Consider the following 16,968-nt stretch of genomic DNA (forward strand, 5'->3'; position numbering starts at 1 on the left):
TACGTTTTACACATGACTGATATCTGAATTACCCACAATGCTGTTGATCCAGTCTCTGTGCATTTTTTCCCATAGTTTACAGAAAGCTTTCTTCTCCATTTATTTGTTTATTTATTTATTTAGGATCCCCATTAGCAATACACAGTGTGCAGCTAATATCCCTTGTGTTCTGCATGATACATTTATTACGAAAAAATGGCAACCTGTCATGTCTGTCCAGGGCTGCCCTGTACGTGCCAAAAATGTCATGTCCCATATGTGACACCCATTGAGTATGACCTCGTGTCCCTGTATGTCCCACAAAGTTTTACCTGCTGTCAATTAGTTCCTGAAAAAAGCAGATGACTGAAAAGCCAAATCTGGTATGTGGTGCTTTTATTGAATATGAGCCACCAAATCTGGGGTGCTCTATAGATCCGGCAGGAAACAAAATGGATTCAGTTTGACTGCGTGTGCTGTGGGTAAACTGAAATCCTACCGTTAGTGTGTAGCTAGTTGTTGATTAAGGCATGCAACCAGTTTATTTTGTTTGTTTAGCACTAGCCCCTTTAACCATAGTGAACAGTAAATATTTACAGTAGTATAGTCCAAAAAAACATGAAAAACCTTGTAAAAGACGATTGATTAACCGTTGATTAAGTAAGTTCTGATTGATTAACTTATTAATTTAGAGTCCCAGTGCTCTCCGTGTAGACATGCTGTGTGAGTGCTGTATTTAGAGTCCCAGTGCTCTCCGTGTAGACGTCCTGTGTGAGTGCTGTATTTAGAGTCCCAGTGCTCTCCGTGTAGACATGCTGTGTGAGTGCTGTATTTAGAGTCCCAGTGCTCTCCGTGTATACGTCCTGTGTGAGTGCTGTATTTAGAGTCCCAGTGCTCTCCGTGTAGACGTCCTGTGTGAGTGCTGTATTTAGAGTCCCAGCGCATTGTGAATACTCAGCCTATGGCTGTTATCAATTTGTGATTTACTGTTGGAGTGTCTGTGATTCACCACTATGGTCTGTGACCCACAGTCACAGCGAATGTCTGTGATTCATTGTCACCCTAGTTGTCTGTGCTCTCCAATCACCAATCACCCTCTGCTCTTACTCTTTGACTGTTTTTTCCACAGCAACAGATATGAATGCAGTGCTTTTTACCATTAGACCTCCAACACTAGAAAGCCAGATTAGCACATCAAGTTGTTTCTCAGAGGAGTCACATCAGGCAGAAAGCACAATTATTTTTTTGGATTTTCTCGATTATGTTAAATTGCCAGGTGGTAGTTCAATATAATGGGTAATGAACTGGTCTTGCAAACTAAAGGTTGCAGGTTTGATTCATGGGCGGGGCACTGCATTGCGTCCTTGAGCAGTGCGCTTACTCAACTGATTCAGTATTTATCCAGATATATAAATAGGTACAATGTAAAAAAGCCAAAGTTGAGTAACTTGCTCTGGATAAGGATGTCTGCTAAATGCCCTAGAACAAAATATATATAAAATGATTTGACAGGCCAACTTCATTCCAAAAATCTAAATCTAATGATTTTTCCACCTTTCCATTATTTGTACAACAAAAAAACCAGTACAAACTATGTTTTAGCAATGGCAATTAGTTGTGTTTCTTCTTCTGTTATAAATATAATGCAACGCCTATTACTGCCATTCAGACAGACAGCTCATTAAAGTCTTACCAACATTTTACTGCACCCAGACTAATCCAGTGGAGATGTGTTGTTTAATTCACTATGGCTTACAATTATGTAGGCCTATGTCTATGACTTTGTTTCCATATTATTTGACACAGTCAATGAACTTCCTTTATTCTGGTTTTGTATGAAGTTGTTTATCCAGAATCTGCAAGACCTGAAATTGATTAAATAGAATTGGAGGGGCAGAGTACTCAGATTGTTATGAATAGTTTAAAATTAGGAGATACAGTTCTTACCCTCATTATAAAAAAAAACAACTTTTTAACTGCTGGATATCTATAAACAAGTAATGTCTGATGATGTCTTTCATTAAGTCTTTTAGGCATGAATGAGGTCCAACCATCATGACTGATTTGTTATTTTTATTCTTTTTTTCAGAATTACATTGCAATCCACTGTTACATATTATAATCGTAGGACTGATTTGTCTGTATGTGCTGACTGTTGGATTCTGTATCCACAAAAATAAAAGGTACAGTCATCTTGATCTTACTGCTGATAAAATATATCATTACCATAGTCTCTGACCAGATACTGAGAGGCAATTATGCTTTCAGTAAAATATATTAAAAGTTAAAACTATCCCATTCAGTAAATCCATGTGGCTTGCAGAGACATGCTGCATAAGCAGAGGCAATAACACATTCTCTCTCTACTCTGATTTCCATGTCTCCAGGTTGTCTAGAAGACTGAAGGTGAGTCTCACCATACTTTCCTCCTCTTCCTCTTCTGAAACACTCTGCAGCTCAGCCTGATTTCACCTCTATTTTACATTCACACCATCTGTGTTGTCTTTTCCTTTAAAGGGGGTGAGGGAGGGTGACACATATGCCAGTCTGCACCTTTCCAACATGAGCCCTGAATATGACGTGCTGCAGGTGAGCAAGTGTGATACAGAGAAATATACACCAGGGGGCGCCACTACGCTCATATTTATGAAAACTCATATTTATGAAAACTCATATTTATGAAAATTAAATGTATGCAGATTCCCTCAGTATCAGAGATGTGTGTAGTAAAGACAGGATGAGATCTGTATTTGTTTTTAATCACTCAGTCCAAGCAGAGGAGAAAACCTCACAGACTCAGCTGAAGGGCTAAAATGCTATTTTCTTGCCTTTAATGTTGATGCAGATGCCTTTTGTTCTTTTCAAGAAATGGAAGTCTTAAGCCATCACAGTGAAGTGTTCAGATTAAGGTTGAATCCACTGATCCTCCAACAAGTTCACTTGGCATCATTCTCACCTCCCACAATGGGTCCTATGCTGGCATTAAAAAATTTTAAATGGGGGATAATATACAAGTCGGATCTTTAATCTGATTGGTTATCACACCATGTTCCTCATCCCACTGGTCACTTTGTTTTCTTACCTCTTGTCGCTACCTATCCCAACATGCCTTGCAGACTAAAGAATTGTCTCTCATTGACAATGAAGAGAGACGATTATAAATTGTCTTCTCATCGGAGGCTATGTGCTTTCACTGTTGAAATTCAAAGAATGCATACATAATTGGAAATATTTTTTTAATTTTACGAGTTTATGCAGAGCTCATTTTGTAATAAAAAAAGTTTTGTCTTTCCACTTTTTTCTGTATGCAGCTCAGCCTGATTTCACCTCTGTTTTACATTCACACCATCTGTGTGTCTTTTCCTTTAAAGGGAGGGAGGGACGGGGACACATATGCCAGTCTGCAGCTCCCCAACATCAGCCCTGACTATGACGTGCTGCAGGTGAGCAAGTGTGATACAGAGAAAAAAACACCAGGGGGCGCCACTATGCTCATATTTATGAAAACTCATATTTATGAAAATGAAATGTATGCAGATTCCCTCAGTATCAGAGATGCGTGTAGTAAAGACAGGATGAGATCTGCATCTGTCTTTAATCACTCAGTCCAAACAGAGGAGAAAACCTCACAGACTCAGCTGAAGGGCTAAAATGCTATTTTCTTGCCCTTAATGTTGATGCAGAAGCCTTTTGTTCTTTTCAAAAAATGGAAGTCTTAAGCCATCACAGTGAAGCCTCCAGACTAAGGCTGAATCCACTGATCCTCCAACAAGTTCACTTGGCATCACTCTCACCTCCCACAATCGATCGCTTGCGAGCATTATAAAATTTTTAATGGGGGATAATATACAAGTCAGATCTTTAATCTGATTGGTTATCACACCATGTTCCTCATCCCACTGGTCACTTTGTTTTCTTACCTCTTGTCGCTAGCTATCCCATCATGCCTTGCAGAGGCAAAGAATTGTCTCTCATTGACAGTGAAGAGAGGCGATTACAAATTGGCTTCTCGTCGGAGGATATGTGGCTCCACTGTTAAAATTCAAAGAATGCGTACATAATTGGAAATATTTTTTTAATTTCACGAATTTATGCAGAGTTAATTTTGTAATAAAAAACAGTTTGTCTTTCCACATTTTCCTCTTGATATGAACATAGGCACTGCCCTGAGACTATGCCATTTTGTGCACTAAGGTGTTCCTTTAAATAATCATGAGCGTGTGCATGTGTGTGTGTGTGTGTGTGCTGTATATGTTAGGTAAAAAACAAGCATCAGAATGACACTGTGACTTCACAAGAAGAGAACGATAACTACCAGAACCCTGAAGATGGAAACAGACCAGATTCAGGGGCTAATTAAAAATGTGAGCATGTTGTGTTTCGTTTAAAGCTGATTTATTTTTGTTTTAAAAACAAACAAAAAAAAACACTGAATGTGGAGGGTCACTTCTATCTATGTGTCCTAAGACCATTTTTATGACATACAGAGATGTTTAGTTTTTATCCTGGATAAAAGAAGTTCGGTTTATCCTCATTTTTCATTCTTTTTGCAGAATCACTATGTTTGTACACTGTACTTTACACTTTCCTTGTAATACTTGTGCTTTAATGACTGTACACCGTAGCTTGTTGTGTAAATTTGGCTGCTATCTGTTTTTGAGAACACCAAGTCAAATTTGCATCTTTTGAATGTATTTTCAAAGAATGTTACATTGTGCTCTAGGGATGTGATACGTTTTTAAAAAGTCCCTAGTCCCTCTTCTGAATATGGAAAGCTGGGTTTCACTTATTCTGCATCTTATGGTTGGAACAGTCTGCTAAAAATCGTAAAGGAGAAAAACTAATACCAATTGCTGATTTCAGACATGTAATTCATGACTCAGTGAAATATGCTCCTACTTTAAACCCCTGCCCTGTAATTTCTGTTATTCTACTGTCTCACTGCCTAGTTGATGTTTGCAACTTCATTGTGAACTGTCTCATTGGATAACTCTGTATTATATGTCAGGTCTGCCTTGCAAAAGAGATATCAATCTGAATGGGGTGTTCTTGGTTAAATAAAGATTAAATAAATCTTTGCATCCTTGTGCAGTGCCTCTTCTTTTTTCCAATCTCCTTTGGATGTTTCTGTGCTGACTGTTTGTGTGTTGGACATTAATGCTTATTTGCTTATTCTAAATAAGCTGTAAAGACAGACTCTGTTACTGAGTTGGCATTTAAGCATATTCATATTATTGTACTAAGACAGAGAAAAAGTTGAAGCTCAGTAGTTTTTTCGTACAAAAGTGCAAATGTCACATTGCCACATATGTACAAATAATATTCACAGCCTCCCGTTTCGAGCATGTTTCACACATATGAGCACTTCCTCTTTTGTGTGCATTTATACTTGTGCTCTGCAGGCTGAGGGTCAGTGTGCAGTAGAGGGACAGACGGGATATTCTTCTGTTCTACAGTAAGTATATTTCCACCTGTGTAGCACTTGGCTTAGTCAAACTACAGATTGTCTTTATACCTCTGTCATTAGCATTTCATGTAAAAGAATTGAAGCTCATATATCGTCTCAATAATGGAAACGTTTTATGATCATTGCTTCCCAGGATACGTTGTGGCTCTCAATGATTTTGTTTTTTTGGCTGAAGATAGAAAAAATTCTTAACACTGTATGTCTCACATATCGCAATATATTTTCAGAAATTGCAACTCAGGTGGTATAACGTGTATTTCTGAAGTGATGTATATGACAGTCTATATCATGGCAACGTCATGTTAATAATGATGACTCATTGTTTATTTATAGTGCATACATTTCACTGAAGATGGATGGTGAATTAAAAAAGTTCTTTTTTTTTTTGCTTTTTTATCCATAGTCTTATTAAAGTGTTTGTTTTGGTGTTATCTAGAAGTGCTGAGTTGCTACAGTTGTATATATATACAAATTAGATAAAATCAAGCCTGTACTTTCATGGACATGTAGGGAAAGCTTATTCACTAATGAAAAAGTCCTTGGTCCTTAGATATAAATGAGCAATTAAAACATTACAGCCATATGAAATGGAGTTGAAAGGACTTTGTGCTTGCTCACATATTCTAGTCAACAATGAAATAATACAAAATTATTTCTTAACAGATGTCTTGCCAATATACATGCATACAGTACATACACATACAGTATAATCTGTTGATAAATTCAATATTGTTTGATGCTTTGGACTATATAAACGATAAAACGCCATTCCTAATAGCAACTGTTAGGCAGGGCCGAAGTGTTGGTACCGAGAAGCCACACTTGCAAATAGCTTCAGGAAATGAGCCACACAGGAAGTGCACTCTCCTAGACCAATGAGGTCTGGTGCTTCAGCCATAAGGGAGCAGCTGTAAAAAGAGATTTCATGGGTTTGACTGAACAGGCTGTTCATGGTTTTATCTGTCATGCAACTAATTTTGAAAGATTACATGTAATCACGGCCAATGATTTTGGCTGCTGCTCTGTTCACGTTCTGAATTATTACAGTACCTTCATCATGACTGCACTTTTACATCAGGAGAACATGAGTACATTCAGCCTGATCACCCAACGGGACGTAAGCATAGTACCTCCGGTCAAATCCTCCAAAATGACCAACATAAGTGTTAGTTAGGCCAGTTACAGCGGTTGTGTGGTTGTGTGAATTTCACCTCAGAAACTGAGAATAAATAAGAAAAAGGAAAAAAGAGAAATTAAGATTTCCCTGCACCCCACTCCCCCTACTCTAAATCCCTTCTCAACTTGTTTTGTTTGAATGATTTAGCCATTTATTTCATTGTATTTATGTCGAGCAGCTTGTCTTATTGTGCAAAATAAAGAAAAAAGCGACACAAAGTGTAATGACGGATCTGACAGACTTCAAACCCAGGGTTCTGGCAGAAGAGGATGTTGCGCTGACCACAGCACTGAACTAGCACAGCGGTTATACCGCCACTCTAGTGTATGAGCCTGTTCTCCCATCAGCACGGAAACACAGTACGCTTATTGTCGAAATGACCTTGTGTGCTACGTAGGCAATCATGTTGGTATATTCATGCATTCCTGTGTACAGAATGTTGACAGTACTAATGGACTGCACTCTTACCCACAATACAGTGCCCTGGAATACTGAAGATCGGACTCCAGTGTCTCACATGTTGCATTGGAGTTTTCACTGACACAGAAAATCAGGTACGACAAACAGACCAACTGCATGCAGGCAAATAAAGAAAGCATTTGCTGCTGTCCATTCATTCTGTAAATAATGTGTAGTTATGCTGGTTAAGTTATTGCAGGCCTTCCTTACATGCACAAAGTGCATTTACTTCATGGGCAGCGTGGTCAAATAACTTTCCAAAATTGCATGTAATTGCATTTTATCTCCAAGATAAAAAGGCAGAATAACTCAGAATAACAGGAGTTAAACAGAACAAATAAAATTCAGGTATAATTCTATCTGTCCAATCAGTGAGTCCCACTGCTGCTGGTTGATAAAAGGACTGAATAGGAGGTTTGCACAAACAGCCTGTCTGTTGGTGCATCTGATGAGTGTGTTTCTCGTTCTCCAAATCAGCTCCACCCAGTGCCTCTGCTCCTCACTAATGCTGAGACATGATTGGAGCAGAGAGATTCATCCTCATTGGCTGTCTGCTGCAAGGTGGGGTTTGGTGTGGGTGGAGTTATAGAATGTTCATTGGTACAATACAGAGGACATAAACAATCAGACTTTTCATGGTGATTTGACCAAATAATAACATTCATTTCTTATTGCAAAAAATTAAGAGAAATGAAAGTTGCTTAGTACAAAAATGAATATGTAATTATGTAGGAATATACTGTAGTGTGCCCAAAAATCAGTCATGCACACAACTATGTGGTCAGAGCATTTGAAAATATCCATGTGCTTAATGGAAGTATTTATAATACTTATGATGTTTTCAGGTATGAGTCATTAGACATCATAGTGTTGCATTTATGTTAATCTATTTTTAACATGAACCAGGCTTGTACAGTATAGTGTGATTTTTCTGTGCTGTAGGATCTCCAGTGTAATACTGTGACAGAACTGGTTTGTCTGTGTTGCAGGAGCCTTGGGCAGCGATTGGGCAGTCCGGATGCCTCAGCGTATTGAAGCTCTGATTGGATCCTGTGTCCTGATTCCCTGCAGATTTGAGATCCCATCTGAATATGACTCAGATCTATTACAGGAGCCATCTTCAGTTAATGGAAAATGGAAAAAAGATGAAACTATAGTGTTTGATTCCAGCAGCCAATCTGCATCCTCTCTGCATGGAAAGATCACTGGAGACCTCTTGCATAAAAACTGCACTACAGTCCTGGAGAACCTTCCAATGAATTATCATGGTCATTATAAATTCAGATTAGAATGCAACAATAGACTCAAATGGAATTTTGAACAAAGTGTTCAAATTAATATCACAGGTAACTTGCTTTATTTGGTTTTTGTGTGTGTGTGTGCCTGAACTATAATAGGGGAGACATCAGAGTCTCTAGAACGCTCAACTTCAAAATGTATTGTAATTGTCTCAAACATGAAAGGTCTGGCATTGCAGAATGTTTATGAGCACGGGACAGAAAACATTTGACAAACTTGAAAGGATTGTACGTCATGGTGGAGTCGAATGTTCTTAGTCCCTTTTTAAGGTTGAATTAGTGAGTATGCTGGTCAGACACTGTTGATGTTGATATTAGGTTGTGCTGAATTCTGCATGAGTTCCCAATCCTGAGACAGACAGTAACCCGTCCTCATGTCTCCATGTCTCCTAGACTCTCCACCCAAACCCAAGTTAACCCCAGAGAAGGTGGAGGTGATGGAGGGGACATCTGTGAGCTTGAGCTGCTCTGCTGCAGCCCCCTGTCCCAAACTCCCCCCAAATCTGACATGGACCCCCAGGCTGAGTGACAGTTTGGATCAACTGCAAGAGAATGAGGATCGAACCAAATCTGTGTCTTCTGTTCTGACCTTCACTGCTTCCCACCTCCACCATAGGCAGAAGATCATCTGCAGGGCACTTTACACACTGCAAAAACGAGACACTCAGAAGACGTCTAAGGCCAGTATGATTCTCAGAGTTCGATGTAAGAGAGTTGGATTTGAATGTATTACTCTTAAACTTATGAATAATAGTAATAATAATAATAATAATAATAATAATAAGTTTCTTTTTTTTAGCTTTACACTGCATGGTCAGTATGCTGAATTAACAAAATAATTAAATAAAGACAATTAATGCAATGATATGATTAAAAATCAAAAATAGTACATTTACTGGATGTCATGCTTATCTTTAAAAGTATTCTACCATTACATTGCATCAAATGTTACATTACTCGTCACATGCCATATTTTCATCTGCTAGATGCTCCTAAGAACACCTCAGTGTCAGTCAGTCCCTCTGGATCAGTGTTAGCGGGCAGCTCTGTGACTCTGACCTGCAGCAGTAATGCCAACCCAGCAGTGCAGAACTACATCTGGTATAAAGTGAATGGGACAGAGATGAACACTGTAGGAACTGGACAGAATCTCACCTTCAATGTGACTGAGTCCAGTGGCACTGAACAGTACTACTGTGAAGCACAGAATGAACATGGAAAAGATAAATCAAAAACTGTACAACTGGCACTTGATTGTAAGTTTGCTATCATGTCACACATATGTTCTTGAAAGTTCTTTTAAATGAAATTTTTTTTAAAAATATATAAATTAAAATGTTATTTCCTCAGAAAGGTTTACATGTACTGTATATTGTGTGGATGTTGGTGTTCAAGAAAGTCAGATTCACCATCTTTTATTATTTTATCATATTTGTATTTTGAGCATAGATTAGGAGTTGAAAATGAGTGGGGAAAGAATGTAGCAGAGAAACAGATATAAAAGCAGTGCTTTTAACCATTAGACCTCCAGCCCTGGAAAGCCAGATTGGTCCATCAAGATGTTTCTCAGAGGAGTCACATCAGGCAGAAAGCACAATTATTTTTTTGGATTTTCTCAATTATGTTAAATTGCCAGGTGGTAGTTCAGTGTAATGGGTAATGAACTGATCTTGTGAACTAAAGGTTGCGGGTTTGATTCATGGGTGGGGCACTGCATTGTACCCTTAAGGAGTGTACTTACTCAACTGCTTCAGTATTTATCCAGATATATCTATAGGTACAATGTAAAAATGCCAAAGTTGAGTAACTTGCTCTGGATAAGGATGTCTGCTAAATGCCCTCGAACAAAATATATATAAAATGAGTTAAAAGGCCAACTTTTCTCCTAAAATCTAAATCTAATGATTTTTCCACCTTTCCATTATTAGTACAAGACAACAACAAAAAACAGTAGAAACCATTTTTTGGCAGTATGGGTCTAGCAATGTCAATTAGTTGTGTTTCTCCATAAATTACAAGGTAATTTTGATCGTGCGTAAGGAACGAAATATGACAATGCTTGGGCAGTTTATTTTTAGCTCCATTTTACAAGTACAATTTATTTTCAGTGTAATGTCTCAATGCACTTGCAATTGGTTGTGCTTTTTTCATAAACTGTTGATTTTTCATTAGCAATAGGAAAGCTTGCTGCATTGAGTTTTAAAGGACAAATACTTTTATTTCAGATCCGCCTAAGAACACCTCAGTGTCAGTCAGCCCCTCTGGTTCACTGTTAGAGGGCAGCTCTGTGACTCTGACCTGCAGCAGTAATGCCAACCCAGCAGTGCAGGACTACACCTGGTATAAAGTGAATGGGACAGAGATGAACGCTGTAGGAACTGGACAGAATCTCACCTTCAATGTGACTGAGTCCAGTGGCAGTGAACAGTACTACTGTGAAGCACAGAATGAACATGGAAAAGAGAAATCAACAACTGTACAACTGGAACTTGATTGTAAGTTTGCTATTATGTCACACATACGTTCTTGACAGTTCTTTTTTTTTAATGAAAAATTTTATTTATATAAATTAAAATGTTAGTCCCTCAGAAAGATTTACATGTACTGTATATTGTGTGGATGTTGGTGTTCAAGGAAGTCAGATTCACCATCTTTTATTATTTTATCACATTTGTATTTTGAGCATAGATTAGGAGTTGAAAATGAGTGGGGAAAGAATGTAGCAGAGAAACAGATATAAAAGCAGTGCTTTTAACCATTAGACCTCCAGCCTGGAAAGCCAGATTGGCTCATCAAGTTGTTTCTCAGAGGAGTCACATCAGGCAGAAAGCACAATAATTTTTTTGGGATTTTCTCGATTATGTTAAATTGCAGGTGGTAGTTCAGTATAATGGGTAAAGTACTGGTCTTGCAAACTAAAGGCTGCGGGTTTGATTCATGTGCGGGGCACTGCATTGCACCCTTGATGAGTGCACTTACTCAACTGCTTCAGTATTTATCCAGATATATAAATAGGTACAATGTAAAAAAGCCAACGTTGAGTAACTTGCTCTGGATAAGGATGTCTGCTAAATGCCCTCGAACAAAATATATATAAAATGAGTTAAAAGGCCAACTTCCTTCCAAAAATCTAAATCTAATGATTTTTCCACCTTTCCATTATTTGTACATGACAACAACAAAAAACAGTAGAAACCATTTTTTGGCAGTATGGGTCTAGCAATGTCAATTAGTTGTGTTTCTCCATAAATTACAAGGTCATTTTGATCGTGCTTAAAGAATGAAATATGACAATTTTATGGGCAGTTTATTTTTAGCTCCATTTTACAAGTACAATTTATTTTCAGTGTAATGTCTCAATGCACTTGCAATTGGTTGTGCTTTTTTCATAAACTGTTGATTTTTCATTAGCAATAGGAAAGCTTGCTGCATTGAGTTTTAAAGGACAAATATTTTTATTTCAGATCCGCCTAAGAACACCTCAGTGTCAGTCAGCCCCTCTGGTTCACTGTTAGAGGGCAGCTCTGTGACTCTGACCTGCAGCAGTAATGCCAACCCAGCAGTGCAGGACTACACCTGGTATAAAGTGAATGGGACAGAGATGAACGCTGTAGGAACTGGACAGAATCTCACCTTCAATGTGACTGAGTCCAGTGGCAGTGAACAGTACTACTGTGAAGTACAGAATGACCATGGCAAGGACAACTCAACAACTGTACAGCTGAATGTGATATGTATGTTCAGTGCATCTATTATATAATTGTATAAATCATATTATTGTTATATGTGTGCAGCTGTCATATTAGTAACTGTGGATCCCGTGTTCAGACATGCCTCAGATCTCTGGCTCTGGGAGCTGCAGCAGAACTGCAGCAGAGATCAGCTGCTCCTGTGAGAGCCGTGGGAATCCCTCTCCCAGTGTGGAGTGGCGTGTGTCTGGACTGCGGGTCACTAACTCCACTGACAGAGTCATCAGGGAGGAGCAGCTGGGGAACACAGTTCTGAGGAGCTCCCTCACCATGCGCCAATCACAGGGAGACACGCCCACTCTCCTCTGCGTCAGCACCAACACTCTCGGCTCCTCCAGCCTCCAGCTCCACCTCCCGTCTCCACAGCAACACTCCGGTAAATGGAAGCACACATTTCTCTTTTTTAACATATTTATACATCATACACTAATATAGTTTTATTTAAGGGTTTATAAAAGTACTGTTGATGACGCTGTAACTGTGCTAATGTGTTTTCTTCTTTTCCTCCTGCAAGTGACATTATTTTTAGGTCATTGTATTGGTGGGCAGGGGTTCATTTTATATCCCACTCAAAATGTATTTTGTTCCATTTTGTTTTTGGAATACATTCAGCTTTTGAGCGGCAGGTTCTAGAATACAACAATTTTTATGTTCCACACAATACCATTCTTCAAATGCATACATGGTTGAATAATTATTTCAGTAATTCATAAGTTCATTCATTTATTAGTGGATATTTACTAAAGTAATAATGCATGTATTATCTTAGAGAGAATGGAAAGAATGCTATAAATTTTGCAGGCTGTGTCTCTGTAATTGGGTGAACATGTACATATAATTTTTGAAGTCTGTTTTTTGGTATGTAACTGACATATCCTTCATGCAGGTTTTGGCATTATCTCACTGCTGATTGCTGCAGCTGCCGGTGCTGGTGCCATGATGATGATATGTCTCATAATGCAGCACATTCTAAAGTAAGAGAAACTGGGGCCTATAAAGTCAGTGTCAGTGTAAAGGGAAATTTCACTGTAATTCCATGTTATTGTGTGATATTACTCAACCCCACTGCTGCGGTCATCATTTTTAAACTGAGCTCATGTAGATGTGTCCCTGTCCCACATCCAGAACATGCCTCCAAAACTCCAAGTGTGCTAATCTGTGTGCTATTCCCAGGAAGAAGAGACACAGCCAGTGTTCTGGAAGTAGAATGAAGGACAGCGAAGGGCTCATACTGACAGATGGGGTAAGTCTGAGACAAACACACACACACACACACCTACACACACACACACACACCTACACACACACACATACACACGCACGCACACACCCACACACGCACACACACACACACATATACACACACGTACACATTCATGTGCACACATACACACACCATACACTTACTTTTTAGAGACATTCACCAGAGATCTTTCTTTCCACGTCTGAAAGCATTAACTAAACAAGACAGCCGCACCTAATGGTATGTATCTAAAAGTACACAAACAGCTAGAGCTGATCATCTATAAACCACAGACAGGTTTTATCTTATGTATAAGAAGCATTTTAAGTGCTTGCCATGGTATTTGCCAGGGAAATGTATGCCTAACAAATTTCTATTGGGGAGCTACACAGTGTTTTAATTCTAATAAGACATACCAAAAATAATTTGATAAAATATCACAAGTAAAATTGTAATATATGTATTGTTTTTTGTTTTGTTATGCTTATTATATAAACTTAAATTTTTTGGTTAAACTTGGTTAAAGTTGGTTAAAATGTATACATTTTTGCTGGGGTTTGCGTATGTTCATTTTCAAACTTTCATCTGAGTGTATTCTTCTGATAATCCAGTCAGGATGGGAAACTGGTGGCACAGTCACTGTCTCTGTGCCTTAAACTTTTTCAAGAAAGTGTAGTTCTCAAGAGCTCTGACAGCGATTGCGGTTTGATAATGTTACTGTACTCCACTCGAGCCAGGCTACTGCACTGGGTGAAAGAGGAAGAGGAAATGCACGAGGGAGAGAAGGAGGAAGGAGGTTTTTGACCGAATATCAAAAGTGTTAAGAAAGAGCAGAGAAAAAGAGAAATAACTAAATGTTGTCTCTGTATCCTAGCACAGTCATGTTTCGCCTATTATTTAATGATTAATTATGCAATGATATATTAGATTATAACTGTAACCGATACCTTTATAAGTACCACAAGTAACGAGCACTTTATAACACAGGTAACACATTAACACCATAATTATTTCGGAATAATTTTATACAATGCAAAAAAATGTGTATGTATAAATAGGAATAATAATAATAAAAGGAACACAACAAATTGATTTCATACATGGATGAATTAATTAATATTTCAAAGAGCTTTAACTAATTTCTTTAATTTACAGAAAAGATATTTGTTGACCTGTAAAAATGGCAGAATTAGTCAGTGTGAATGATATTTAAAATGTTGATACTCCACATGCTCATAGCTTTACCATTAGATGAAAATGAAATGTATCACAACAAGGTTTTGTTTTTTACATTCATTATGAATGCAAGAATGAATTAATACTGTGAAGCAGGACAGTTTTCTTTTAGTTTTGTTTTCATAGGCATTGGGAGACATTATTTTTCTTAACTTTGTGAGTGAAGAATCTTAAAGATGACATCTCTTCCTTATTCTCTGGCTGTTTCTCAACACAGTTTTTGCAGCTGCCCTGTCGTTTTCTTCAAATGGCTGTGTCCCAATGTTGACGTTTCGCAAATTCGCACCGTTCTCTTTCTTTTGACCTCTTGATCAGACGGCCGCTCAAGATGAGGAATCGATCTACGTCAACAAGACCATGCTGTCGGGCGCGGGTGTGGTGGAAAAGGGGGACGAGGCCGCCCTGCACTATGCCACCGTGGATTTCTCCAAACTTCACGGCACAGGTGGGGAACACGGAACAGGCATCGTCCGGGGCATTTCCAAGCGGCCATACGACTACGCCGTGATCCGACACAAATCCAGGGAAGAGAGAGAAGGAGGAGAGGAAGAAGGTGAGGAGGTGCAGGAGCAGGTGGAGAAGGAGGGCCAAGCTGAGCTGGGCACAGAGAGGGAGTGGGCCGAGGCAGGGAGCGAGAAGGAAGAAGAGTCTCGGCCGAATCTGAGCCCACAGGCCTCCGTCAACCCTAAGCCCACGGAGGAGGCCACCTACGGGAACATCTGCCGCTCCAGGCCCACTAAGAGGGCACGGCAGGGACTGCAGCAGCTGCCCGGGAACCCTGCTGCAGAGGAGGAGCAGGAGGAGCAGCGCCAGGAGGAGAACTCAGCAGGAGGCCAGGAGGACATTTACGTGGAAGTCATGAGCTCCCTGACGGAGGGTAACGGAAAGGGAACGGAGGAGAGTGAGTACGCTGAGGTCAGGAAGCCCAAATAAGTCACCATGGAGATAGGCCAACTCATCACACCTTGCTGCACTCTCATAATGCCAAGATATTGCTTTACAGACTTGGATGGAGTTGCAAAAAAAATAGCAGAGATTTTAATCAGGAGATTAGTGTACAGAAAACTAAGTGAGCTACTCCAGGAAATACGAAATACTCCAGGCTGTGAATAATGCTCAGAGAGCACCCAATCAGAAGCCAGCACAGAGCAGCAGGCTAATGGGCTCAAGACAGAGTGAGAAGCAAAGCAACTAAGGTAGAATAAGTGTTGTGATTTATTAACTCTCGAATTGCTAACAGGTGAACACGCAATCTCATAATCAGAGTGATGGTTATGTCACCCTCTGGTGACCAGCAGGAAGAGGTGCAGCTTGAATCCTCACAGTGGGAGATGAGTTGTTGCTGTTGGGGCAGTGGGAATCCCAGCATGGAGCAGCCGATACTTGTGTCTGTTTCTTAATGTCTTTCTTCAGGTCATCGCTGGAACGTGCAGCAACAATGCCACGCTCAGGGTGTGCTCGCATTGGTCAGCACTCCAATAGTAAACAGAGATGAACATTGAACATTGGCATATCCGCCATTTCAAAAACCAGCCTCAGTGCCATTTCACAGGCTTGCCAACTACTGATTTTGATGTTGTTATGCTACACCCTTCCTATGCTGTGGAGACCCCCCTCCAAATTAGCATTAAAAATTTAGACTTTCTTTGCGCAAAACACAACTTCATGTAAATCAAACAGATCCAGACCCCTCATTCTCTTGATCATTTTGAGGATTGTGTACCTTTTACACTTTTTACTATTTTAGATGAATATTATAGTTCTCCCTCAGAAAAGAGAAGGGAGCTAGCCTGGGGGAAAAAGTGCTATATCGAGTTAATTCATACATTTCTCTAACTGTGTGGTCACTATCTTGTTTGCTGAATAAAGTATTTAAGTTGTTTGTTCGTTCTTCTTTTTTTTGATAAGCCAACTCATTTCAGCATTTAATAAAATGGAGGTATGCCTAAGTAGTCTACAGTTTGCCTTGCATCCTGTTTGCCTTGCATGTTGTTAAAAGAATGAAGACCAACCTGGAGATCACTTTCTTCAAATTAAAAAAAATTAAAACAACTGAGCCTGAAAAAGCATTATTAGAGCACCAGTTCAAAGTGAGCACATGACACATTGGACATTATTATTATTATTGTTATTATTATTATTATTTTTTTTATTATTATTGTTATTGTTATTTAGCATGCATATTATTTATCTCGCCCCCATGGAAATGTAAAATTCCACCCAGATTAACCTTCAAAAATAACAAAGGAAAACAACAAAGTAAAATTACAAAAATGGTATCCCAGGGGAAGGAATCCTTATCCAGCTGGGATCACACCCTATACAGCGAATAAAGGGACTAAACGAGAGTTAGGGTAGGA

At 39.1% G+C, this 16,968-nt stretch overlaps 2 protein-coding genes and 1 long non-coding RNA gene across 5 annotated transcripts; all 3 read left to right on the top strand.

Annotated features, from left to right (window-relative positions):
- Window positions 1-916: 916 nt before the first annotated feature.
- Window positions 917-4,319, top strand: LOC135237406 (uncharacterized). Its single transcript, XR_010324816.1, has 4 exons — window positions 917-2,162; window positions 2,367-2,385; window positions 3,351-3,422; window positions 4,238-4,319. It is a non-coding gene; the product is annotated as an uncharacterized LOC135237406 (long non-coding RNA).
- Window positions 4,320-5,380: 1,061 nt separating this feature from the next.
- LOC135237328 (B-cell receptor CD22-like) lies at window positions 5,381-10,925 on the top strand. 3 transcript variants are annotated; one of them, XM_064304420.1, is made up of 6 exons: window positions 5,381-6,563; window positions 7,103-7,643; window positions 8,072-8,428; window positions 8,774-9,085; window positions 9,367-9,636; window positions 10,606-10,925. In XM_064304420.1, the coding sequence occupies exons 2-6, from the start codon at window positions 7,598-7,600 to the stop codon at window positions 10,908-10,910; spliced, it is 1,290 nt and encodes a 429-aa protein (XP_064160490.1). In that variant the 5' UTR covers window positions 5,381-6,563; window positions 7,103-7,597; the 3' UTR covers window positions 10,911-10,925. The 3 variants fall into 3 exon arrangements, with proteins under 3 accessions (XP_064160490.1, XP_064160472.1, XP_064160482.1); XM_064304412.1 differs by having other exon boundaries at window positions 5,383-5,434; XM_064304402.1 differs by having other exon boundaries at window positions 5,381-7,643.
- A 964-nt stretch (window positions 10,926-11,889) lies between these two features.
- LOC135237344 (sialic acid-binding Ig-like lectin 11) lies at window positions 11,890-16,490 on the top strand. Its single transcript, XM_064304433.1, has 5 exons — window positions 11,890-12,114; window positions 12,209-12,505; window positions 13,016-13,103; window positions 13,303-13,372; window positions 14,924-16,490. Exons 1-5 carry the CDS (start codon window positions 11,982-11,984, stop codon window positions 15,539-15,541), a joined length of 1,206 nt encoding a protein of 401 aa, XP_064160503.1. The 5' UTR covers window positions 11,890-11,981; the 3' UTR covers window positions 15,542-16,490.
- Window positions 16,491-16,968: the final 478 nt, after the last annotated feature.

Source organism: Anguilla rostrata, chromosome 1 (assembly GCF_018555375.3).
Source record: "Anguilla rostrata isolate EN2019 chromosome 1, ASM1855537v3, whole genome shotgun sequence".
Taxonomy (NCBI): domain Eukaryota; kingdom Metazoa; phylum Chordata; class Actinopteri; order Anguilliformes; family Anguillidae; genus Anguilla; species Anguilla rostrata.